The sequence below is a fragment of the Rhagoletis zephyria genome, unplaced genomic scaffold, assembly GCF_001687245.7.
Source record: "Rhagoletis zephyria isolate East Lansing unplaced genomic scaffold, Rhagoletis_zephyria_1.1 Rzeph_scaffold_01444, whole genome shotgun sequence".
Classification (NCBI taxonomy): domain Eukaryota; kingdom Metazoa; phylum Arthropoda; class Insecta; order Diptera; family Tephritidae; genus Rhagoletis; species Rhagoletis zephyria.
The window spans coordinates 63439-91153 of NW_016158528.1; the positions used below are offsets into that span (position 1 = coordinate 63439).

Sequence of the window (27715 nt, forward strand, 5' to 3'; positions counted from 1 at the left end):
AATAGGGACAATAGTATCCAATTGAGTGGCCGAGACAACTTTCGTGTCAACACATTCAACGTTATCTTGGACCGTACTTTGACAGAATTGACACGGAGACGTGAGGCGTATCAAAAAATCTATTCGAAATTTTCTCTCATCACTGATATGAAACATCTGAGCAACGAAGAATTACGTGAAAAATCCATCATATTGAGCCAATACTACACCCAAGATCTTGAGGAAAATTTGGGAAATGAAATGGTCTTTTTCAAGGCATACTGCACCGAAAAGAAGATTTTAAATTATTCTCCTCTGGAACTGTTGAAAATGCTGAGACAGGATAATCTGCAGATCTCTTACCCTAATGTTGAAATTGCGTTGCGGATGTTTGTTTCAATTCCTATTTCCAATTGTAGCGCAGAAAGATCGTTTTCTGTTTTAAAACGCGTGAAAAACTATCTCAGATCTTCATTGAGCGAAAACAAACTGAATGCTCTTGCGTTGCTGACTATAGAGTCAGATTTGTTTCTATCTATCGATTGTGAAGATATTATCCGCGAATTCGCAGCTGAAAAATCAAGACGTAAAGAACTGTGAAAAAGAAGTGTTTGAAAGAGGGTTTTTGTTGAATACCTTATCCATGCTGATGTCGAATTTGTTAATTCCGTTATGTATTTCATTATTAACGAACTATATTGTAATAAAGCACTGACAATAACAATCATATTTGATATATATATATATTTTTTTTTTTCGTGAAAAAAGGGCGGCAAGTTATGAATTGCCTAGGGGCGGCAAATATTTAAATCCGCCACTGGGTGTACCAATAAGAATATACAACAAAAGTATGAATGTCATTAGAACTTGAAAAGATACCGGCGGCTGAAATAAAAAGTGTTACACTATGTTTCAGTTTTGCTCGTCACTGTAAATGTTCCACATACGCCCAGGTTTTCGCATTCAAGTATACTCGTGCATGAAATAATGCAAATAAAATTGGAAAACAAACACTTTATTTTTAATGAATTTAATGAATATTGGAGCGTTTCATTTCCGGCATTCCACTGAATACTAAACTGTTTGTTAATTCCTGTACCTATCGGCAATTAAGCCTTTAACTAACAGAGACAGCTCCCTGCACTCGTGTGTTAGTATGTAAATATGTAGTAAATGAGTAAATTCCCTTAAATCCTTTGACTAACAATTTTGTGGCTTGTTGAATTTCAAGTGTTTGTTTGTTTTGCTTTATTTCTGCTTGTTTGAACTACTGTAAATGACAACTGGTTTGTATGCACCGCAGGAGCTTGTGTTTCGGTGCGGCTTGTTACGCCTGTCTTACAGTCCATATTAGCCTGCAGTTGCGCGTTTGTTCAATCGCAATTCCTGTCATTTTTCTGGGAATATGCCAGAACCGGATATTGCAGTTTTGCGTGTTTTATTTGTTGGCCGGTCACTGGCGTTCTCATATTGACATGAAAATCGTTCAGTTCGTGTATTCCAGCTAATTTACCATTTAAGCATTTTCCCGCAATGTGTAAATGATGCTATTGGCGTTTTCGTGGTTTTCTGCAATTTCGTTTTGTTTTTATTAACCGACTTTAAAAAAGGAGGGGGTTATGAATTCGTCGGAATCGTTTTTTTATATATGTTACCGCATAACTTTGGACCACGTTAACCGATTTCCCCAATTCTTTTTTAAAGTAAAAGTGGTACCTCAGAGATGATCATTGGATTAGGAATAATATAATGGTACTCTGAAATTTGTAGATGAGATTTGAAGTCCTTTTTTTTTGGTTAAAAACTACTTGTTTTTTAGAGTTTGGATCGATTGTCTGCACTAGACTGTTACGAGTTAGGAAACAAAGTAATATTGTATAAAATAATTGTGCTGGCTAACTATACCATCCCTGAAAATGGATTTTTGGGCTTGAATTCCTATCATGTCATGAGTCGTACTAAACTATATATTTTATTATAAAGAAATTTCTTGAATAGGATAGGGTTAAATTACTCCATTTCAAAAGAGCACCGCATTTAAAATCTGGCAACAATTTCATAAACATTTGTTTTTGGCATTTTAAGCATTTTTCCAACTTTTGATTAAAATGTTTTCATAAAAAAACTTTCCAACTATACCTTATCCTATTTTTAGTGACGTTTTTCAGGTGCGAGTGCCGATTTAAGAAGAAATCTTTTTAGTATGGGAAATTATCAGCCAAATTTAATGATTGCCTGAAACTACTTTATTTTAATCTAGCATTTCTTTTCTCTTATTATTAAAAAGATGCAATTGGTAATGAAACGATATCAACAGTTTTCAATATAAGTAACCTCGCTTCATTCATCAAATCTCCGACATTGTTTTCTTATTCATATCCTATATGTCCTTTAAATTTTTTTTTTTTTCGTTTGGCGCGTAAACGCCTAAGCAATTTTGATCGATTCCAACAAATTATACCAGTCGTTTGTCTTCTGTGTCAACTGAACCCAACCGGAAAAGCCGAGGAAAACCAAGTCCTTCGCCAACTCTTCATTCCATTGTAGAGGAGCCTTCTTCTTCCTCTGTTACAAGCATCGCGATCCGCGTTGTATATTTTCAGAGCTGAGGCGTACGATATGACTGAGCAATCGAAGTTGCTGAATTTTAATTCGGTGCACTATTTCTATGTCCTTGTTAAGCTCATACAACTCATCGTTCTGCGGTATTCCGGCCTTTGAATACACATAAATATCGTCGTTTAAAGCACAAAACCGCATATCAACAAAAAGCAAAACCGCGTATGTGAGGTTGCATAAATTATTCCCTCGAGAGTAAAAGCACTCATATTTTAAAACGCTTCTCTTTTTTATAAAGAAATCGCATTTCCGGCTGGTATATTTCAGGACGAATGCATAAGGCTTGAGCCAAGAGCATGTGAGAGCAAATCCAATTTTTGGCAAAAAATTTCAGTTACGCGGTTAGGCAGAACGACGATATGCATCTTAAAAGACCTTGTGTGCATTTCCCCTCACACGCTAATTGCATTTTCCATCTTCATTTTATTCTTCTTGTAATTAAGGTTTCCCCCACTCCCACCCAGAGTATGACAAACCGCAAAGCAAAAATTGACAACACAAAATTTAGTAAGTGACTAAAAAGTTTCGTTGCGCTATGGTTTAATTTTGAAGTAAATACATATAAGCCCTTGAGAGGAGATCCTTTAGACGCCATAATTGCATTCGCTTAGTTATCTCTTCAACTTTCATTACTCGACGCCAAACTAAATTACACATTGGAATTGTTAGAGTTTAGTACATGGTGCTGATGTATGTGTGTAAGGGTGTACACTTATTAAAACAATAATAGAGCTATGCATGACTCATTTTTTACAGAATCACACAGACTTGCCAACTTGGGTCAACCCCAGCCATTTTTTGTACTATTTTACTCGAATCGCCATCTTGTGTTTGAATTTTGACTTTTAAAAAAGAGTAATCCTTACTAATATTACAAATTCGAAAGAGTGTTTGTTGGTTTGTTTCGCTTTCACGCTTTAACTAATAAACCGATCATCGCGAAATTTTGTAAACTGGTGTCATTTAGACCGACCGACTAAAAATATAGGACAGCCATAATCTCGATTAGACAAGGGAGTGAGGCGCTTCCCACACAAACGGAATTTTCCATACGGCTTATCTCTTTGGAAGTACGGATATTTATGGCAGAATACCGAACTTAATGTGGAGTTATATAAAAATTAGTGCCATACTCAAAATGGGTGTTATTGGAGAAGAGCAAGTGACTGCAAATCTCTGGAAGTATTTTTGGTAGAATATTGGTGAGAAGATAACGAAAGCGGTTTAAGAAGGTTGTAGTTTGAAAATATTTTGAAAAGAGTTGCCACCTGTTTGAGAAGTCGAATTTAATTAAACTATACACAAGTTTAAGTGTTAAACAAAAGAGTGGAAAGAAATATTTTCTGAGGTATTTGAAGAAGGCCGCAGTGGTGTAGAGGTAAGCAGCGCGCGTTACCATTCCGCAGGGCCTGGATTCAAGCCCAGATTCCGACCAACACCAAAAAATAAAAAAAATAAATAAAAAATAAAAAAAAACAATAAATGAAATAATCAAGGCGCATGCCACAAATCGGAGGAGAAGCTCGCCCAAACACTATTATATTATGTATGTACAATATTGGTATCAATCGAAATAGTTTTGAAAATGTTTTATTTAACTACATGAAACCGTTTCAAAAATTAAATTGAAATTGAATTAAGGAAATTTATTAAAATATTTGTCAGAAGGTAGCAGTTGTATATATTTTGAAGAGGACTATGAAAAAGAAATATTTGGAATTGTTTAATTTTATACACTCAGCGAAGCGGGTGAAGACAAACTAGTATTTCAATAAATTTTTGTGAAATTCATCGCCTGTAGTTCTTTTCTATCAACTAAAGTTTTCTAGTTTCTACAGTTTGTACAACTGGTTTTTGTTTTATTGCCAAATAGGAAAGAAAGAAATAATCTTAATTAATTGTAACAGCAAAAATTGTGCAACACTAAACACTATACGGTAACAAGAATGATATAATACAAGATTCCGCATTCCCAGCGGCGATGAAATTTCTCAAGTAAAAGTAAACAAACCCCTATTGGGAGGATAGAATAAACTGTAAAATAGTAAATTTTTACAACAATAAATTTTTCGACAGGAAACGCGGTTTTATTATGTTAAATTGCAAAATACATTATGATTTATAAAAAGAATTAATAGCGAAAATGTTAAAAAACAGCGATTTTTGTGAAAGTTTTAGCAAATTTCAGAGCATCTAAAGTTTCTGAGGCCTTGTTTACTTTTACTTGAGAATTGTCAAAATCTGCAAAACCCAAGTAGCGGTTTCTGTAACGTGCCACATTTGTTCGCTACATCGTGATGTGATAACAAGAAAAGCAGGCAGCACTCCGCAAGGTTTGCAAAATATGTTCGAAAAATATCTTGATATGGAACCTTTACACTGTCAAGGAAAAAAAAATTGCCAACACTCAACGCAATTTTGGCAACTTCAATCTTGCACTTAATATACTAAAATTAATTTTTTTTTAAAGTCTAATTAATACCTTTGCAATTTAAGGGAAGCCTTGCAGAATTTTTTTAATTTTTGTACAAAGTTTGATCGAAAACCTGAGATCTACCACATTTTTTTGAAATCTACCACATTTTTTCCAGATTCTACCACACAGAATTTTTTTAAATCCGATCACTGCACTAGGTTACCATGTCTTTTCCTAGAAGGTCGATTTGATAAAGCATATCCACGACACTGTGAATGATCAGCTGCCTTCAGTGGTTCTGTGACCTGAGCCTTATTCGGATAGGGTATATACCCAAGTTTAACATATACCATTATGTGCCATTAGACAGCCCCGATTTCTGGGAACGACGAGAAATCTACAAATTCGTTTATTCGGTCACACTTAAGTTTAAAATTCACACCAGCTTTTCTCAAGCTCGCGCCAACATAGAAAATTGACTGAAAAGTTTGGTGCGGGATTGTAATATTATGCCTGATCTTACGATATCTGATAGCAACACAGTGCCTTCCGATATACATATGTATGACTAGCTTTGCACATAAAATGAGCTTGGTTATTTCTTGTTGAATTTTCTAACATTCTGATGATTTTGCCAAAAAATAAAAAATCATTGCGGCAACAGTTATCCCGACAATTTAATTTTAATCGCTTTGCTGCGGCGAAGCAGCAACAATCTCAGCCTCAGTCACCAGAACAAATTATTCCGCATGAAATGTTATTCGAGTTTCTGCGATAAATGCAAGTCATGAACTGTGCTGATGTTGCCAATGTTGGCTGTCACAGAGGCATTTAACAACAACAACCCTTTTCAAACTATTTAACACAACATGCGGAAAACTAACTACATTGCGACCGTAGCAGTAAAAGCTGTGGGCCAAACGACAACAATAACTACAACTTTGAAGTGATAGGTGGCAACCAACTTGCCGCTGTCATTCACATTCAAAATTCATATGTATGTATGTATGTACGTCTATTTTTAACAGTATACCGGTTGTGTGAACGCATTTTAGATTGTTGCACTGGTACGCACTACCGGAGCTTCCCTGTCAGAGGATTAGTGGCAATGAAGTTTGCCAACCAAACGTTATTCCACGCCCTTCTTTCCAATTCGCCAGTCAACTTCAAGAAAACATTATCATTTTGCAAAGTGCGAAAGTTATGCAAATCCTATGCGCAGGGGACAACAGCTACACACAAACAACAATAACAATTAATATGAGGAAGGGATTATTCGTAGATGCTAGAAGAGGGAAGAAAAACAAAAATCAATTTGGAAGAGTTTGTTGTCACTCACGCCTACTTGTGGGAGCAGAAATTAACTGTAAGGCGGCGGTTAAAAACTTTACTATTGTTAGTAAAACCATTTCCGTGAACCCTACAGCTGGAGCAGTAGTAGTAGTAATTAAGCTGCAAATGGGTGCTCAGCCGAAGTAGTGGAAACAGAGAATCTTAATGAGGGGGTAACTTCAAGAGAGAGGGCATCATCCGAAGCAAGTGCACATGCTTATAGAGTTCTGCCAGCGCTGCCCATTTCTGCTTTAAACAATTAGTTCCGCAGCCCAAAATTTTCGTTGACTATAAATGCTGCCGTTGCTGCTGATACTTTTGTAAGACTTAGCAGTTTTTTAAGCTAATAATTTATGTATTAAAGGTTACCAAATAAAATTGAAAATATTTACAAGTGCTATTTTAAAATCTTAAGATGCTTTATTGCTGACTGTCCATTTACTTACAACTTGGTTCCGGTTTAAAAATAAAACCCGACCCAGATACGTCTTAAACAGTTTAGTGACATAGTTTGCATTGCAAATGTCTAACTTAAATCTTTGATTAACATTTAATTTTTGTTGCATTCAAAATTGAGCATACCATAACTTCGGAAGCATCCGCTAGAATCTCGCTGCAGCCTGCAATAGGATCTACACCAGTGATGGACAAAATTACTAAGCGCAAAAGTATTTTGCAATTTATGGATGTTGTAGTAAATAACCAAGTACTTAGTACGTATTTAGGAAACTGCATGTCACACTGAGTATGATAGTATTTGCATACTTGCAATGTATGTATGTATTTATTTACTTATTTCTTCTTGTTATTATTTGGCGCGGTAACCGCCTAAGCCATTTTGGCGGAGTTCAACTAAGCCAAACAAACAACAACAACAAAGCTTCTGTGCCAACACACGCCAGTTGGAAATGTCAAGTGACGCAAGTCCTACTCCACTTGGTCTTTCCATCGCAGTGTGGGCCTCCCTCTTCCTCTGCTACAACCAGCGCACAGTGTGCTTTTTGCACTCCATGAGAAATTAATCGTAGCGCTTTCGACAGAAGCAATATTTTGATATGAAACAAAATAGTTTTTAAAGCTAATGTTATTCCCTTCATGTAAAAATACTGCCATTGACCCACAACTACTATTTGACCTTAACAAAAATGGTTAGAGATAGTGTTCTTCGAAGAAAACATGCAACGTCCACCGGATTTGTTCCAAAGAAATTTGTTTATAATTTTTTTTAAACTAATATTATAGACGCTTCAATTTAAGATATGATTTTTTGATTGCATTTTTTTATTTGCATTCAGCTGTGCATCATTCTCACAATAGGCCCTCTGAGAGCCAAGTTATAACAATTCTAAACCTAACTTCGAATCTGCTGTAGGAGATTTTACTATGCAACCAGAAGAAAAAACTTAACTTAAGAACCGCTATAATTTGGATCTCAAAGGTCCAAGGGTATTGGCTCAAATTAAAGATCTTGAATAGCACTACAGCGTACTTGTTATTCGAACGACATGGAATAGCACTACAGCGTACTTGTTATTCGAGTGATATAAAAGTGAGAAGGATGCACAGCTGCATGCAAATAAAAAAATTTCAATCAAAAATGCATTTCTTAAATTGAGGTATTAAAACTTTTTCTTTCGATTTTTAAATAGTGGAATCGTGTTTCTCGTCTCGAAATCTATAATATTGGTGTAATAAAACATATAAAATTTTTTTTTGGAACAAATCCGGCGGATTTTCCATGTTTTTTTCGAAAAACACTGTTTTTGGCCATTTTTTTTAAGGTCAAGGAGTAATCGTGGGTCAATGGCAGTATTTTACCGTGAAAGGGAGTAAAGTTTGCTTCAAAGCCATTTTGGTTCATATCAATATATTGCTTCTGTCGAAAGCGCTACGATTAATTCGCATGGAGTGTTAAAAAAGCACACTGTGCAGCGGGTTCCGAGTGGAATACTTGCAGAGCTGGAGTGTGGAAGCCCATTCGAACGAAATGGCTAAGTGAGCGGGACCGCTGTATTTTAATTCACTGCACTATATCTATGTCGTTGTAAAGCTCATACAGCTAATACAGCTCATCATTCCGTCGTCTGCAGTAGTCGCCGTCGCCAACGCGTAAAGCCCGTAAATCTTCCGCAAAATCTTCCCTCGAATACTCCAACAGCCGAGTCATCGGATGTTGTCAGTGTTCACGCTTCTGCGCCATATACCAGCACTGGAATTATGAGTGACTTATAGTGTGTGGTTTTCGTATGTCGAGAGAGGACATTACTCCTTAATTGCCTACTCAGTCCAAAGTAGCACTTATTGGCAAGAGTGATTCTCTGTTGAACTTCGATGCTGACTTTATCAGCGGTGTTAATGCTGGTTCCCAAGTAAACGAAATTCTCCATTTTCTCGAAGTTATAACTGTCAAAAATGACGTGGGTCTAAGGCGCGAATGCGCTGACTCTTTGTTTGATGACAGGAGATGCTTCGTCTTGTCCTCGTTGACTACCAGACCCAATCGCTTTGCTTCCTTATCCAACGGAACAGACTTCGCGGATCATGTTACCGATGATGTCAGTGTTATCGGAGTACGCCAGCAGTTGCACGCTCTTGTAATAAACTGTTCCTGAGCGCTTCAGTTATGCAGCTCTTATTATCTTCTCCAACATCGGATTAAAGAAATCGCATAAGAGGGAGTCGCCCTGTCTGAAACAAGATTTCGTCGTATTTTATCTCAAAAACGGGGCCAAAGTCAGCTTATAGATTTTTTGATACTGATTTGAAGTGCATTTACAAAATTTCTAGCACGTATGAATAGTATTTTAGCACAAAAATGTGGAAGTGTCGAGAAATGACAAAAAGGCTGGATTTCCACTAGGCATTAAATGTCAAAAATAACAAATGACAAAATTAATTGTCATTACGTTAAAAAATAGTCATTAAGTTGATTTCCACATGGCATTTTTTTAAATGGCATACATTTTTTTCATTTCAATGCCTAATAGAAATTCGGCATAGGAATTGTAGAGTTTCAATGACAGCTAAATATTTTGGATAGTTTTTTATATCGCTACTAGAGTGCCTTCTTATAGCTTAGTACACAGCTCTCAAGAAAACTGAGAAGAAATAATTTTAATTTTTTCTTTGCTTGAAAAAGTATTTTGCCTCCGCTGTAAATTTATTTTAAGTATCTAATATAAACGATTTAAGAAATTTTGTTTGAAGATAATTGCTTTGCCATTTCATGAACGTCACTTTATATGACATTTTCTTTTTTCTCTTTATACTAAGCTAAGTCTGTCAATATCAAATTGTGCCACATGTATTACACATCCCACAGATTATATCATATCACAACGCATCATATCACATCTCATCTCAGTACTGAACAATTAAGTAACTGCAAATGCAAACGTAGATGAATTAAAACTGACCAAGGTAATTTGTTCTTTTTGCTTCCTAAATTGTGTGCTATTCCGTAAATACTCTTCATGACCTACATATGCTATGGACAATGTATAGTCATTTTATTCAATTTGGTAGTAATCCCTTTTGACACAGAAAACGTACAAAAATTCTGTAATGAATGCATAAGCTGAGATGAAAAATGCAGGAGCTCATGCTCAACATGCCAATAAGTTATTGATTAAAGCAAAACATATTTAAAGCCATTTTCATTCGTGTGTCTGTACACATATGCATATACATACATATGTACGGATTTTATCGATGACTGTGGGCAATTTTACCTCGAAAGTAAGGAAAAAGTATACACTAATTCATTGCTTTGTATGTTTTCTTTGTATTCGTTTGTAGTAATTTGTAGCTCTACTTAGGCTAACAAAAGTAAAAGCAACAACATAGCGTGCAGCGGCTAATGACCAACTTCGATGTGGTATTCGAAGTTCCGAAATTGTCTACAAACCACTAGCATGTGGCTGTCATTGTTATTGTTATATGTAAACAAGTAGTTTTTAGCAAAAAAAACCGACTTCAACTCTCATATAAAAAAAAAATATATATATATATATATCTCATGATCCACTAATCGGATCTTATCCAGATTAGTATAGTACTATAGTACTGTATGTATGTATGTTTCGATTTGCCTACATATGCATACAAATTCTCTCAGTTTGTTGGAATACTTTTTTTGTTTTTTTTTTTATGTATGTTACCGCATAACTTTGGATAAGTTAACCGATTTCGATAATTCTTTTTGCATCGGAAAGGTTGTACTTCAGGGGTGGTCCCATACTAATGTTTAGTGTCGCTTTCAATTGCACTTGCCGCACATATCGTTAAAAAATACTTTTGTAGTCCTTGCTACTTTAAGGGTGCGTTCAGACAGAAAGCCGAGCGGCACCGCGAGAAGCAAGGCGGAGCAAAGCGAAGCTGGTGGTGTTCACACTGAACGAAGTAAAGCAGACCCTTTCTGATAGACTTGGCTGCAAAGGAACCACAAAACTTACTGTCAATGAAAAGCAGCAGAAATATTTGCTAAATTTTATTCAAAGCATTAGTTGCAGAACTCGTTTATATTTGGATATTTTGATATCTTGTTTGAAGGAGCATCATGAAGCTGAAAAATTAAATAGAAAATTCAAAATCAAAAACTGCTTTACAGGCTAACCTAATATTCACGCACGCCGCCAATTTACTGCCAAAAATTTCTCATGCACATACAACTTGTATGGGACCAACCGAAATTGAACGGCGTGCGTATGAAGCTAACTCAATTTCCAATTTTTGTTCTGCGTGACATTTTGATTTGACGTTTCGCTCAATGAAATCAAATGCAAACGCACGCAAGCCAATTTCGGGTGACGCAAAAAAACAAATTCGACGGCGTGCGTACCAAAACGCAAGCCGCGAATATTAGGTTAGCCTGTTACTTTCAGCTCCAAAACGCTTCTGAAAAAGCTTTCTGTATGAACACTTTCATATATCAACAGCACTGATAGGAACTGCCTTGCCTGCGGGCAAAGCTCTTTTAAGCTTTATACATGGTGGAATAATAACAAAGTGTTGTCAGTAGCGACGTTTTGTTGTGATTTTGACAAGATCGGCATGCTTATTTTCAGTGCTGCCGATCTTAATTTTTATACTACTATTCGTTGTGAAATAAAATTTTAAATACTCCATTTGAGTAATTCGTTGTATCGTGATTTTTTATGAACTTGGTGCTTTCAGAACCAGTGATGCCAGACATTCTCTGTCAAAAATCCCACGAAAATCGGGAAAAAATCCCTCAATTTCCCACATCTTAAAAATGTATCCCACGAAATTCCCACAGAGCTCAAAACATATACATATGTCGGTAGTAAAAATGTAATTTTCATATGTACGTATAGGTACATACATATATTTACATATGCTACGTATGTTTTATTATTGTTGAATACTTATTGACAATTGTACAAGTTATTCGCATTGTGTAAGCGAATATGATTTTTGGTAACATTAAAGTTAAAGCACTTGACTTCTTTTGATTCAAAAGCAACTCTTATTTTACATATACTATTTAACATTTCATTAGATAATTTGTTCCGCTTTTTACATTTAANCTATGAATATAAATGCCATTACATGTTTGCATGAATTTCCTAGTGATGTGTACTCGAGAAATTATACCAAAGTACAGTACGAATGAAAATATTGATTGACAGCACAGTACGAGTGTGCTTAATGGGCGATTAGTTATATTTATGTAAGAGTTCCGATTATTCTTAGTCGAATTCTGAACAATTATGTATGGATAATTATGTTACATGAAAATTCCCTTTTTTAAAGGAAATGTCCCTTTTTTCCCTCTTAATAATTTTTGTTGCAAAATATCCCTCAAATAGGGAAATTACCCACAATCTGGCATCACTGCTTGGACCTGCGACTCACGGAATAATAGCACCNAGTAAAAAAAATAAAAGTTATCGTGGTTATCAATGGAAAAAACGTACACAAAAATCGTATGGAAAGGCGATTTTTTATATTGAATAACTCTTGCTGCATTGTCATAATATTGAGCCAAATGAACTACTGATACACTAGAATAGAGTGGCTGCATGGTTCAATTAGGGATTCGCTTATATTATCTATATTTATGTGTTATAATCTATTTAAAAAGTCATTTACAGTCTTATAGGAAATTGCCTTATTTTACGGCTTTTACTTTTTTAAAGTTACGATATATGTCCAAGCTGTGTGGAGCAGCCGATACAAACATATATTCAGGCTTATAAGCCTGTAATTATACATTTTTCTACATTTAATTTGAAATAGTATGCACCAACGGATTAAAAGTAGTAAATAATTAGTACATTTTCTAGTACTTTAAAATGCGTGACCTGCCGAAAAAGTGAGGTTAAGTTACTGACAACACCTTGTTATTATTACACCATGAGCTTTATATACATTTTGTATAGTCGCGTGCAGAATAAAAGCTCTCTCTGCCCAAATTTCGCAAAATCCTGACATGCTTGAGCAACTCTGCGGCCAGATTTGGATTCAGTACCAAAAAATTTACAAGAAGCGACGGTGGTAAAAAAATCAAAATTTGTCGAACTGTGTTATGCGAATCAAAAACTCTTGATTTTATGACAGCAGATGCGGCGCTAAAAATAAACACATTCAAATGCCACATGTCATGCTTTTATGACTTCCGGGCTTCGTAGGCTGCTACGAGCTCTCATGCTGAGTTCCACTAGTGTTTCCTTCCCTTGACAAAACCTTTAATTTTAGTTTGATCTGACTGTTTGTTTTACTTGCTTGACTCCATTGATACTGTTATATTTATTCTCTAGCCACAAAAGTCAACAACAACTTTAACACACACCATATTGAATGAAATGTCAGTGCTTGCGCCTGTCAGCAGTGCTCATACGCTTTCTGATCCCTCTGCGCATTCCGTGACCTTGATTCGAACATTATGTACATAAACCATGCCGCCTGTTGTTTTGAGTATTTATCGCTGTGGAACAGACGGGGTGGGGTAGAGTGATGCAAGCAGGACATTTTGGATTCGACAGAAAGTAAAAGCAAATACAGTATATTTTGCTTTGCTGCCTTTATGCTTAAGTGCACATTTGAGATACCTGCCCCAAAATGCGCATCAGTGGCTTTATTTTATTTATTTATATGGAAACTGCTCCGATAGATGCATTCAACATACCTGCACATTAGAGATACCTGCCTTAAAAATTGTGCAGCTATTATCAATTGCCAAAGAAAGTATTACGTTTATCTGCACTGGCCCTACACTTACCCTAATTTGACAAGCTTTTATTTATTTTTCTCATCTCGAAGAACAACGAAAACGGCTATAATTTTATGTAGGTATATAGATAATTAGATATCATTTGCAAAAAATTTCGCTTTCAGTAATTTCTACGTGGTAGGTGCTCCTCCTTATTTGGTTTCATAGGGATTGGGATACCTTCCTCATTGAAGTAGCAAAGAAAATTCGCTTAAGTGCTTTTTTCGGTTAAGCGCACAAATTTTTCGTGCAACGAAGGATGGGCAGCTAAGCAAAATATACTGTACTTACTTTGACAGTACATTGGGGTCATAATTTTAAAAATTGTACACCATTCTTGACTTCATGATTTAGCTTCGGCATAAGCTGTGTGCACGAAATAAGAAAATTTCTATATCAGAATATAGTCGAAACATTTTTTCAGAGGTATGAACATTTTTAGTTTGGATGTTTTAAGGTAATTTAACGAAGTTTTCCAAACTTATCTAAAAAAACTGTTATCTATAGAGTAGGGTTTCTTATAGTTAGGGAAATATTAAATAATTTTTGACCTGATTCACGTCCCGAAATGGCGTGAGATTCTTGTCAGAAATCATTTAATATTTTTTCACTTTAGAGATTATTAATAATTATGAATTTTTTTTACATATATTAAACAAGTAATTTTTAAGAAAAAACAAAACCGACCTCAATTCTCATACTCAAATTTAAGATGATGGTTAATTACTTCATGATTCAATAATCGGATCAAAACCAAATGAGTATGGGACTACCTTTTCTTTAAAAAAAAGAATTATGAAAATCGGTTAACATGGTACAAAAAAATAATTTAGTGTCTTATAAAGAAGTTTTTGTTTTGAAATCCGTACGTTTTGTAAAGTAATGACCCATTGCCAAAAGTTTATGTGGGAATTGCATGAACATTGTATATTTTTTGTCGTGCATTTAGCTCAGTTGCTTGTTTTCTGTCGTTTTCAGTTTTAGTTTCAGTTTTCTGATTGCACTGAAACAGTTCTCCCCAATTGCTGCCGCATTTTTGAACATGACGGAGCGTACTTTATAAAATGTTATCATAACATAACCACTCCCTCGCCAGCGATGTGAAGAAAAATACAGATGTATGTATTATGCAGACCAGAAATGAGTTGTGAGCTACAATTGGTTTGATTTCGATTGCATATATTCTAGTAAGGTGTCATAATTCAAAACGGAATTCTTCGTAGTTTCCCTTTGTTTTCATGAACATGAAATGGTATTATAAATTTGGTCAGATTTTGGTATAAACCAGAAGAAGAAGAAGAAGAGGGTTTCCCCTTAAACAGTTTTACAAGAGTTTAGGTGTATGTACTTGCTAAATACTGAAGAGCAAATATTCTACCATTTTGTTCATAAAACAGTCTATGAAACCCTTTTAAGACCAAAAGGGCCCAGAAGGCGGGGCTTCGTCTTGCCAAATGTTGCTCTATTATTGGATTATAAATTATAGTTAGTAGCTTTGTAAGAATCTTATCTTAGTCTAAAAAATTATTTTATAAAACTTTCCAAAATTTTTCAAGGCACTTTGTGTAGAATATTTGGTTTGACACTGATCACTATGTGCCGCTCTGTTTGTAAATTGAAAAGTAAAATATTATACGAAAATAGCTTGCAATAGAAAAATATATTTCATATTCGTAATCAGAGACTTTTTAACCCATTAATGCCTGCCCATAGACCCGCTGGTACGATTTTGATGAAATTTTTAAATATGTGCCTGGGAGGCCATAGAAGTTGATAGAAAAAAAAAATTTTTTACATGCGAACACACCTTAGATATGACATGGGTATTTAAATACCCGACAGGCATTAACATTAACTTTGAAATAACTCCAAAAAAAAAACACCATTGGCTATTGTTTTGACGTTTTGTGCATTATTGACATTTGCCAAATGTTTTTTTATGCACCATCATCCCACATGTAAAAAAAATACTTATAGTGATATAAAAAGGTAAAATAAACAAGAAAAAAGTGATAAGAAATAAATTGGCTGATTATAAACAATTGTAAGTACGCATGATCTTTTTTCGTTATATTTTATGTAAAATTATAAATATATGTCTCAATATATTATAGAATATTCAGAATGATTCGTCGGCAGAAAGTTCTCACTGCTATCGAGCTGCAAGCTATTTTAGATAGTTGGTCTGATGGAGATAGTGATGGAGAGGATAACTTTGTCCAACACGCAGACGCCGTTGATATTATCATAACGCCACCCGATGTCGTCGATATTCTGAGTGACAATGAGGAATTGGACGACAATATTCAATTGTTGCGCGATGACCCGGAGCTGCCTCATGAGATTGCAGGGCAATTTGAAATTCAATGCGTTTACGATGACAGCAACGAGCACTTGCCATCGGGTTGTGATGGTGATACCGTAAATGAACCCGATTTTGAACAAGAAGAAGAAGATGATACACCGGTGGCCTCGACATCTAGTGGTCGTGGTCGCAAATCAACGCTTAAATCAAGTAAGCCACCTAAGCGACCCAGAATCGAAGAGGGCATGAAACCAAAATGGTCTCGGTCGCAAAATTATCAATTCACTAAGATTCCATTCGATGATTCGGCCACTTCACACAAAGCGTTGTATGAGAAAATTGGTGACATGAATCCAGTGCAGCTTTGGGAAATGTTCATCGATGAGGAGGTGTTGAACCTGTTGGTTACTTCAACCAACCAATATGCTGCGACCAAAAATTGTCCTTCGTTCATAACATCAATTAGCGAAATGAAAACGTTTTTGGGCGTGTTGTATATAACCGGTTACCATACATTGCCGCAAATACATAGTTATTGGTCAAATCGGGAATCATTAGGATGCGCGCTAATAAAAGAATGTATTTCAAGAGACAGATTCAAACGAATCAAACAGTTCTTTCACGTGTGTGACAACTCAGCATTGGATATGAAAAACAAATTTGCAAAAGTCGCACCATTGAATGACTTATTGAACAAAAAATTTCTTCAATTTGGTGTTTTCTCTCACAACCTTTCCATTGATGAACAAATGATTGCCTACTACGGCCGACATTCGTGCAAAATGTTCATCAAGGGAAAACCAATTCGTTTCGGGTACAAGTATTGGTGTTTGGCTTCGTCAGAAGGCTACTTGTATCAACTACTTCCATACGCTGGTGCATCAGAACAGGAGGACCCAGGTTTCGGACTGGGAGAACGTGTTGTGCTATCACTTCTTTCACATCTGGAGGCCCGCGCCAAGCACACGGTTACCTTTGACAACTTCTTTACAAGTCACAAACTTATGACTCGTTTGTCGAACGATGGATTCTTCGCTTTGGGAACTGTTCGTGATAATCGGACCAATCATGCCCCATTAATGAACATCAAGGAAATGAAAAAGAAGCCTCGCGGGACGTCTGACTTTCGTTTCGACACGAACAATTCTATTTTGGCGGTGCGTTGGAATGATAATGCGGTAAGTTATATGTGCAAAGAAACATTTCAATTTGACTATCGGTTCATTTTGATCTTTACGTCCATCGTTGATGTGTTCTTCATTCATTCTTATCTTTTCAGGTCGTGACCTTATTATCGAATTTCCTAAGCCATACACCAATGGTCCGCGCGAAACGGTATGATCGAAAGCAACGGAAAATGGTTACTATTGAGCAGCCGTATTTGGTCAACGAATACAATCATCTTATGGGAGGTGTGGACCTTTTTGACAATGCAATGAATAATTATCGAATTCGGATTCGGGGAAAAAAGTGGTATTGGCCATTAATAACAAATGCGTTTGACGCGGCTATGGTAAATGCATGGAAGTTACATTGCTTCTGTCGCAAGTATGACAAGAAGCCACCGATGTCTCAATATGAATTTCGAGTGGAGGTGTGTGAATCGATTATGATCAAGTCCAGTTATCATCATCCGGGTAGAACGTCGGCTTCCGGGGCACAACTGGCAATGCGTTACGACCGTATGGATCATTTCATCGGAAAACTTAATACTCGTCATCGTTGTCCGCAATGCGGTGGCAAAACTGAATATGGTTGCTTGAAGTGCCAAGTGAACTTGCATCCCGCTCCTTGCTTTCTGGATTACCACAACGGCGTTGAACCAGATAAGAAAAAGATTGCCAAGGCTAAGTAATCTATTTCTTATAAATATAATAATTTCTCAGTAAAATAAAAAAAAATTCTATTTAATTATGCGTTTTATTCACTGCAAATTAAATGTTTCCATATAGGAAAACAAAGACATTTTTTGTACCCACATTGGACTGTCGGGTATTTAAATACCCATTTTCATTTAACCAGGTGTAACGGCCAGGTGTGTTGAGATATCTCTATAGCGTTTTTTTCATTACATGAAGGACACCTGAAGCTATCTGGTAAGGTGAGCTTTTTTCGTTTTTCCCATTTCCCTATATTTGGGAGCGCTTTTCCTAAGCATTTTCCGATAAAAAAAACCTCGATTTTTGGCTTAAAAAAAAAAGTTTTTAACGAAAACAATATACTGACATAATTTTATTTTTTAAGGCCCATTCTTCCTCTTCAATCAAAAAAAAATATAACTTCGATATCTCTTTCCTAGCCCGAGCTAGAATTTATTTAGTGACACCACTTTCTTGGGTATTTAAATACCCATTAGGCAGGAATGGGTTAAGAGCCCTTGATTGTAAAGTTGTAAGCAAATCGAATCAATTTAATTTTTTTCTCCCTATTGGATCCGTCATTTTGAACTTTTCCAATCTTACTTCAGATTCTTAATCACCAACCCCGAAAAATGCAAAATAAGCTTGCAAATCGCAAAAAACCTAAAAAAATTACCAAAAATCCAAGATGGAGGATGGATCGCAGAGATAGTTCTGGAATTTGTAGGGCGGAACTAGCGCTTTAACCGACTGTCTCTAAATTTTACTGCAGGGTATGAACGCTGCTCTTTGCGATACACCAAATTAATAATATTGTAGTAGACGAAAGGTACCTCTCCGGTACCTATATCTATACATAAACTTATATGGCCAAACACCAAACACGTATGAGATCAAAAAAAGGATTATTCCAGAGACTTCGTCTTGGTCTGCGGGCTGTGTCGAAGCCACGGATCCTAATCTTAAAGGTAGAGAGTTAATTTTGAAATAGATGGCAACCCTCCTACATGTAGTTTAGAAATAAATATCTGCAAAACAATTTTGATTGATATCTATGTACACTGAAATATTGCATTAAACCTATTGCATAAATTGAATTAAACCTTGTAAATAGGTGGCAGCCCCCTTCCAAATATTTTCAAACCACAAACTCTTTCATATGGCATCCATATTGGGATACATATTTTAATTTTCTAATGCCATAATTTAGGTTAAGCTTGATTTTTTTTAAACAGGGAGCAACGCTCCTACATTGAACATCTGATTTGATTTGCATATTTATGTTTGCGCATTTACTTTGAGTTAAATATCTACATAGTGAGTTTTACTTCTTTAATTTTGGACTATTTGTTTAAAATCTTACTTTCCTCTCTTCCAGAAAATGCCAAAAAGAAAGTGCAAGTTCTCGGACAGCTGAGTGGTCGTATATAAAAGAGGCAAAAATAATCATGAAGCGCATTGTACGGTATGTGGAAATGCTATTTGCATTACCAATGGTGGTAGGGCAAGCATTCAAGACCACGTTAAAAGCGCTAAACATTTATCAAAATTATCTAATGCATCAGACTTTTGTCTCTGATGTGTTGTTTTTTCTTAAAAAAAAATACAAAACTTGAGCGTTTGATACATGTTGCTGAACTAACGAGTGCCTTCAGACAAAGGCATGGCGTAAATAACATTTTTTGCAAGTTTAAGGACGTATTGTGCTCTCCATTGACGTTGATTCAACTGTCCTGAAGATTTTTAAATATTTTTATATATTCACGGTAAGAAATGAACGTTTAAAAGAGTTCTGTGAAATATCGCAGATCACATTTAACACTATCCTTTCACATACAAGAAGTCGTTGGTTGTCATTACTGCCTGCAATAGACCGTATATTACAGCTTTAGACACCTATCAAAGAAGTTTTTGAAATTGAAAACAGCGCACCCAAATTAATAACCGACTTTTTTTCGAATCCATTAGCAGAAGTATACTTCACATTTGCAAACCGTTAAGCATTCCTTATTGAAAAACAATAAAAAAATGAATAAAGAAATATTGCGGTAATGAAAGTTCAATTAATTTTAAATGAAACTCTAAGTGGTTTAAAAGATATATTGATAAACAATTTCATAGGAATTCAAACACAAATCATTTTGAATGGTTTAACATGCAATTTGCATGCAAAACAAATTTCAGTTTTTGAAAAGGATATTTATTGTAAACTTCGTTAGAACTGGGTGAAAATTTCTCAACTGGACCTCGGATTTCAGTCAAGTTCGAATTTTTGCGTGAAAATTTGTGGGTAGAGAAGATTATAGATGTGAAAGGGATTCTAAATTTTTTTTTGAAAAATTTTAATTTTTAAAGTTTTTAAAAGCAAATATATTTTTAGGCAATTTTTTTTCAAAACTCGTTTTCTCTTAAAGTATTTGACGAAAGTTGATGAAAATTTGAAAAAATATATTTTTTTAATTTAGAAAAAAAATATTGTATTTAATTCAAACATTATAAATATTCAAGTTGTATTAAAAATATGTTCTCAATGAGTTTTCTCCATTTCGTTTATATTTTCGAAAACTGCATTTATTGAAGAAAATATTTGTAAAAAAAAAAATTTTTTAGATCTTTTCTGTTTTTGACTTACAGTAACATTTGTCACAGCGCGGCCGCATCGTGAACCATGCACGCTGACCGCCTGTGCGCGCAACGTGTTCACTAGAAAGCGCGTCCAGGAGCAATTAACAACTGGCTCATATTTCCGACTTTTAACGTAACCTCATATAATAATGATGGCATTTATGGCATTTTTATACCCGAGCGCACTTGTGCACAAGGGTATAATAATTTTGTTCACATAACGGTTGTTTGTAACAGCCAAAACGAATCGAGATAGATATAGACAAATGTATACATAAATGATCAGGATGAAAAAAGAAATCGATTAAGCCATGTCTGTCTGTCNATATTTCCAAATTGAAGGACGCCAATTTACTCAAAATTGATACACCCCGGCTTACCATCTAGCGGTAGGTTTCGGAAAGGTGAAGAAACATATATTTAATACGTGCGCCGGGTATTTAATGTTCGGCTCCGCCCGAACTTAGACTTTCTTACTTGTTAGGTTAAGTTTTGTATCGGAGGTATGTGTTAAAATAATCCCATCAATTCCATTCTTTTGCAGATCACACACAACATTATTACAAGGGAATAAATTTTTAGGACCTAAAAACCTGCAAAAAAAGGAAAATAGGCAGGAAGAGGCACTAGAAGGCAAAATAAAGACAACAACCGAAAAATAATCAAAAAATACATTTATTTTAGAAATATTTATTTTACAAGTAAAAACAGAAAATCTATGCACTACATAGTTCCATTATATCAAAAATTTGTAGTTTGAATATTTGACTATTTTCTCCATTTGAGTTCTTAACTTGCAAAACTTTAATCTTATAGTTGTAGTAACATTGAACCACAAGATGCATTTTGAAGTTTTCTGGCTGCATTTTTATTAGATGTTCGCGAACAAAAGCCTTAAATATACTAAACGTGCGCTCGACGTGAGTTGATACAAGTGGCGCCCAATTTAAATATGGAACGTTTAAAACTTTCATATTATTAGGAATAAGGGTCTTTTCCTTGCCCTTTACAATTAAAGTTAGTAAAGGCGAATATCTTAAAAAAGGCAAAAAACGGCAACTTCAGATGTGTATATATGGAATCAGGGAAAGGTAAATCGTGGCCATTCTTAATCGAATATACTATATCTCTTTAGCAGAAAAAAGGCAATGCCCATAAAATCCGTTCCCTGATTATTACAAACATATGGGCAAAATTTCGGATTTATATATCGTTGCCTTAATATAGAAAGGCCCTATCTCACATCGTCGCTGAAATGCACAAAGCCGTAACTAACCAAAATCTTTTATTTCATAAAACGATGTGAGGCCACATAATTCGATCAAATGCATCATAATCAATTAAAACGGAAATTTTCGATTTTTAGTTAGTTACGACTTTTTGTAAATCAGCGACGATGTCAGATAGGGCCTTTCTATATTAAGGCAACGATATGCATCGGTGCACTTTTTTTTTGCATTTTTAAGACATTTTTGAGGTTAGGTTTATATAGGAGGTATGCTTAAAAATAAGTCGATTTCGCCAATTTTTCGTTATACGCCAACTCATTCTATTTAAAAAAAAAATGTATGGAGCTGTACCACGGCGACGTTGAACACTTGAACAATCACAATAAAAAAATTATTAGACATAAAATTTACATACTTATGGCTGACTGATGGCGGTAGAACCAAACAGTTGCGTGTGAACTCCAGAAAAAAATGGACTTGATCAGATTATTTTAACACATACCTCCGATGAAAAACTTAACTTGAAGATAACTTAAAAATACCAACTTTCATCAACTTTCGTCAAATACTTTAAGAGAAAATGAGTTTTGAAAAAAAGTTTGCTTAAAAATATATGTACATATATTATAAAAACTTTAAAAATTAAAATTTTTCAAAAAAATTCTCCGATTCTTTCTTTTTACGCAAAAATTCGAACTTGACTTAAATCCAAGGTACAGTTGAGAAATTTTCAATTGGATTTTTAATTGGATGACAATGCGTAATACTCCTGAATGGACCGACTTACAAAAAACTATTACTTTTTTATATGAAAAAAATGTATTCATAACTGATGAATGTTTTAAAGAAGTTTCATACCTTAATCATTTTTAAATAAAAATCAAGGAATTATAAAAGAGAAAGACATATTAGGAAAGTGGTTAAATTCTTTTTTGAAAAAAACTTCTGAAAAGGAAAAAAAGAACAATTTGTTAATGATGGTACAATGCCGGGTCATAACGCTAACGTAGAGCGAGTTTTTTTTAATATCTGCGCAATTGACCAAATAAAGAAACTCTTTCAAGATTGAAACTCTGGAAAGTTTCATTCAACGTAAATTTAATTTTAATATGACATGCTGTGAGTTTTATAATTATATAAAAGAAGAGAATGAAGTTCTGCGCAAAGTGCAATCTTCAGAAAAGTATTTAAGTTTAAGTAGGTGTTTATTTTTTATTTTTATTAATTGCTTTTTTTAGTATACATGAAGTAAGTGTTGATTAGTTATTTATTGTTTTATTATCGGATTTAAGACATAAGATAAATGTATCAAAATAATAATTTGTAGGCGTTCATTTTTATATAATTAGTTCTGGGGTATATAAGGTTTTTTTGTACGTTCGTTTTCGATTTGTATTATGAGTGTCCTGGTCGACGGGCTCAGAAATATGGCAGCCCTATCCTACATGTATGTAGTTTAGGAATAAAGTTAAGAAATAAAGCCTTATCATACACTATTGATACCCATCTCTTTATAATTCATTTCACTTATTAAAAAATGTAATGTAAAGTGCTAAAATGGAATGTAATTTTTTAACAGGTGGGAACTCTTAAAAAAAAATAAACCTCTATTGTCTACAGTTCAAGTTTTTTAATCTGACACTTCGTTTTTTAAAATAGAACTAATCCTGCAGATCTGATGGCACTGACAAAAAATTAAACAAATTATTTTATGCATTAGCAAAAAACGCATTACTTATTTCTTCTTTCGAAAGCTAAAACCCCGTATTATTTAATAAAATAATAAAAAATAGCATTTTTTACATATATTTGTTATTCATTCCATTAAAATTTATCATTTTTTGAAATTTTGATTAAAAACTTGTTTTCCTGGAATACCGCAGGGACATCCTGAGTTTAATTTCATTAAACAATTTTTAATCCTTTAACTTTTTACTATCTATGTGGAAATAAAAAACACATTCTTGAAGAGCATACGCATGGCTATGCTCTTATTAAAATTTGTCGACTTTAGTGGCTTCCTGGCGGCATATTATTTTTTAGGAAAATTTGTATTTAATTCTTTTTAGTGGATTAATTACCTTTACAAAAATACCACAGACGTTCACATTGCAGACAACTAATTTTTCGATTTTTGCCCACTTATAGGTCTATTCTGCACGTTACCGAAGAGTTTGTAACCGGAAAATTTTATTACCAAAAAATGTCACCAGTTCTTGTCACCGCGATTCTAGGAACGTTGGTAATGCAGTTAAAATATTCAGCAATTCAGCTATGAAGAATTGTGCAAATTCTGGCATTGCATATTTCACGGGGTAATACTTTGTTACCAGCTTATGAGATAGTAACAAAATTTACCGGTTACAAGAGAACACAGAATGCGAAAAGGGTTTAAAAATTGACAGACACTTTAATTACCGGTTACAAACTTTTTATTACCAGCGCAGAATAGACCTGTTAGGCGGCACTGTGTGACGATCTGACGTGGCAACAGAATTATGTAACATGTTTCGTCATGTATTTGCATCAAATTCAGCTGCCATACACATATGTACTCATCTATCTACTCACTATATATTTAGTATACATAAGTGCATTTCCAAATTTCGAGAGTAATTAGTTTATGGTGCCTTATGGCTCAGTTATGCATACATACTTGGCATTGCTTGAGAGTTGTCACATAAGGAATCTGTTAAATGAGCTTTGCGTGTAAGCGGTTACCCACAGATACATATGTAGAAGTCTGTTGGTTTTTGATTTCTACGTGAAAGTTACATGCTATGCAGTGCAGTGCAAAGTATGCATAACGGAGCTATTAAACAATAAAATTAAACCTCTACATTGTTGCAACACATAAACCAACTTTGAAGCATCTGCATTCAATGCAGACTCCTTGGGCATAAAATATTTTATATTTACCCAGCGTCTCATCACAGCGCAATATCAGCGATAATAAACCATCGTCACTATATAGATACTCGTGTATATAAATTTGTCCATATAAATATTTGCACATACGTATAAAAGCACGCTCATAGTGTCGGCCGTCGCATCTGTCGAGCGAAAACCAAAAGCAAGAAGACAAGTCAGCTGAAGCATCTCATACCATATTAGCCATAGCCAAAGCCGCAACCACAGACAGCCACTCCACCGCTCCGCTGGGCAGCTCCTTTCACTTTTTCGTCTTACGTCTTTGTATAAAATCATAGCAGTTACGTACAAACTTACAATATGTACGTAGACTAGGGTGGTCCAAAAAAATATGCGTGTATGGACACGTTCTCGTAGAAAAGGTATAGAATTCTTGAAAATCAAGATTTTGCAATCGAAAAAACTTATTTCCCTTAAGGAGACTTCCAATAACAGCACCCAATCATTTATTTAATCATTTTTTAATACTAACTAGCATTTACAGGTCCCCCAAAAGTCCCAAAAAAAGCAATGGAGGGAACCACAAAAAACCGTTTGTAATAAAAAATGGTAAAATAAACAATTGGGTATTATTATTAGAAGTCTCCTGAAGAGGAACACTTTTCCGTTCGAAAAATATTGATTACGAAGGATTCTATACCATTTCTACGAAAAAGTGTAAATACATGGTCAACTTCAGTTGCTTTGAGGAAGTTCTAAGTGCCATTTTTTTAACAAAAAATACGGACATTCTTTTTTTAAGCTTTGTTAAATCCTAGGGGGTGAGAGCTTAACATGTTAAACCTTTTCTTTTGCCATCCTAGCGTCGATACGTACGTTTACACCATGAACCAGCCCACTTATTCATTTACCGCAATAGAGAAGTATTAACTATGGCATAGTCACAGCCGGGTTATTAGTTTTCATTTTTTTTTTATATTCTTCACCTTCTTCTTTCTCTTTGTTGGAAAGGCGATCGTCTTCATTTCGTGAGCTACTAACCCGTTTTCTGATTATGGCACTGGAAAAATGCGCTGGTTAATGGTGTTGCTGACGACGTCGGTTGATAGTTAATGATGTTGGCGGCTGCGATGTACTATGTATGTGTATGTATGTAGTTGATGATGTCTGCTGGCATATTATTCCCTGCAGGGAAACCGCGGACTAATGAATCAAATTTCTTGTTCCGTACTAGGTCTTTATCGCCAAAAAGGAACTAGCCCGATAGGAACTAGATCCCCACCAGTCCAAAATCGGCGAAAATTGGTACCTTTAAGAAACTAATTTTTTCAGTTTTTTTCACTAGAAATCTATATCTAAAGTGACGAATTTAGAAATGGTTGGGAACTATAGAAAAGGGATGCAGAACGAACTAGGTCCTATTTGTCGAATTTAGAACTATTTCGGAACTATCGTATAAGGGATGCAGCGGGGGCTTATTTACTTTACATAGATATGTGTCGGCAGCTTTTTCGTTCGAATACACTTCTATTCTGCACTTCGCAGATGCTTTTTTAAAGCTTGGTAATACAAAACCAAAATTTGTGTTATCATTTCAACATCTTGGGACCGTCTGGAATTTAACAGCGGCACCTCTGCAAACTCAGCTACAGCTAAAGGTATGTAAACGTACATTTCTTACAATCATTCAACCAAATTTAATTTCAAATCGAAAACACATTTCTTCCAAAATAACTTAAAATCGCACACACGGAAGAACCAAAAAGATTGAAAAATCATTATACACATTTCTTTCGTCTGTCGATTTTGGAACTGGTTCGGAACTATAGAATTTAGGACTAGTTCGGAACTATCGAAAAAGGGATGCAGCGGGGGGCAATTGACACTTCCTAGGACATCGCCATGTTAAATTCGTCAGTTGCTTGCATGCAAAAGAGATTTATTGCGAACCAGTACTGGGTCTAAATGTACCACAAGCGCACCAGTTCAGAACTAGAGATTTTGCCCACAGGGTTGCCATCGAGGGTATTAGGTAATAGTTTTACTTGGCGAGATTTTAGTCTTCCTCTAATAATCGTTGAGAGACAATGAGAAAAATTATTTTATTCATTTAATTAGACGTACGAAAGCTAATAGGCCCGTCAGAATGGGTACTTGTACGTCAATAACGGAAAAGTATGCGATGGAAGTGGCGTACGTAACGTATAGATACGCCACACTGAAGGTGTTGCATTTGCAAACAAAAATCAGCTTTTCTTTATGACCACGTACTTGGGGTTTACACAAGTCAATTTTTGCAGATACATTAGCAATACATTCACACTTTTTTACTAATATATACACAGTTATCTTATTGGCTTTTCGAAGACATCGAAGACAGTTTATTGTCTGGACGCCTACTTTACTTAAAAGACGTGACAATTCATACAAATTATTATTCTCAATTGTCTTGTCTTGAGTAAGCGCAAGGTTATACAACTGTCAGCAGTGACAAAGCCCTAAAAAGCCGCGCTGTCCGCGCGAAAACCGGACGGGTGGCAACTCTGGTTTTGGTATCTATTTTTATTAAGTAACTACACTTAGGTCTTTTTTATGCGGATTTGGATTTATGCGGGCGTTCAAACTAATTTTTCGCAGTAGCAATTTTGCTTTTTTGAGAGTTTTTATTCAGTGTGTAAGAGCAATGCTTCTGATAAATAATTCGTCTTTATACTCTTACATAATTCACGTATTTATTGTTGTATTTTTATTTTTTTTTTTTTGGTTAATTAAATTTTATTTATTTCATTAACGTTCAGTTTTACATGGAATAATAAGTGTTGAAGTGAATAAATAAATAGTTTTTTTTTGCTTAATAACGCCTCACTAGATTTTTTTATGCGGTTTTTCAGAGTTTTTTACATGGAGTATCTGAATTTATGCGGTTTTTGAAAATGCTGGAACGCATCCCCTGTTTTTGTATGAAAGTAAAGAACTTTTTTATGTGGATTTTTTTTTATGCGGCTTTCAGAGGGACGCATGCTCCGCATAAAAAGAGACCTAAATGTAGGTTTAAAACATAAGACGAGTCGAGAAATATAACGACTGATTTCGAAACTGCCAAAAATCTTCCTAATATGAAGATTTTGGCACTGTAGCTATCCTGGTCAAGGATTAAATTTTACTTTTTCTCATTCTTTAAAAAAAAACGTCAACAAATACCAAATAGTAGCGCAAGTAAGGTCGTTTTAGCTGATTCTTAGGGAA

General features: G+C 35.0%; 1 protein-coding gene and 1 long non-coding RNA gene across 2 annotated transcripts; both read left to right on the plus strand.

The window, feature by feature from the left end:
- Window positions 1–3257: 3257 nt before the first annotated feature.
- On the plus strand, window positions 3258–27715 carry LOC108364033 (uncharacterized). The gene is made up of 3 exons (XR_001847691.1): window positions 3258–3268; window positions 4675–4682; window positions 27607–27715. It is a non-coding gene; the product is annotated as an uncharacterized LOC108364033 (long non-coding RNA).
- Window positions 15461–17808, plus strand: LOC108364032 (piggyBac transposable element-derived protein 3-like). Its single transcript, XM_017617583.1, has 3 exons — window positions 15461–15624; window positions 15695–17063; window positions 17165–17808. Exons 2-3 carry the CDS (start codon window positions 15705–15707, stop codon window positions 17738–17740), a joined length of 1935 nt encoding a protein of 644 aa, XP_017473072.1. The 5' UTR covers window positions 15461–15624; window positions 15695–15704; the 3' UTR covers window positions 17741–17808.

Excerpts from the sequence above, each read along its gene's own strand:
- LOC108364032 (XM_017617583.1), top strand. The coding sequence starts at position 15,705 with ATGATTCGTCGGCAGAAAGTTCTCACTGCTATCGAGCTGCAAGCTATT. Across the intron at positions 17,064-17,164 it reads TGCGTTGGAATGATAATGCG|GTCGTGACCTTATTATCGAA; the intron begins GTAAGTTATATG and ends TTATCTTTTCAG.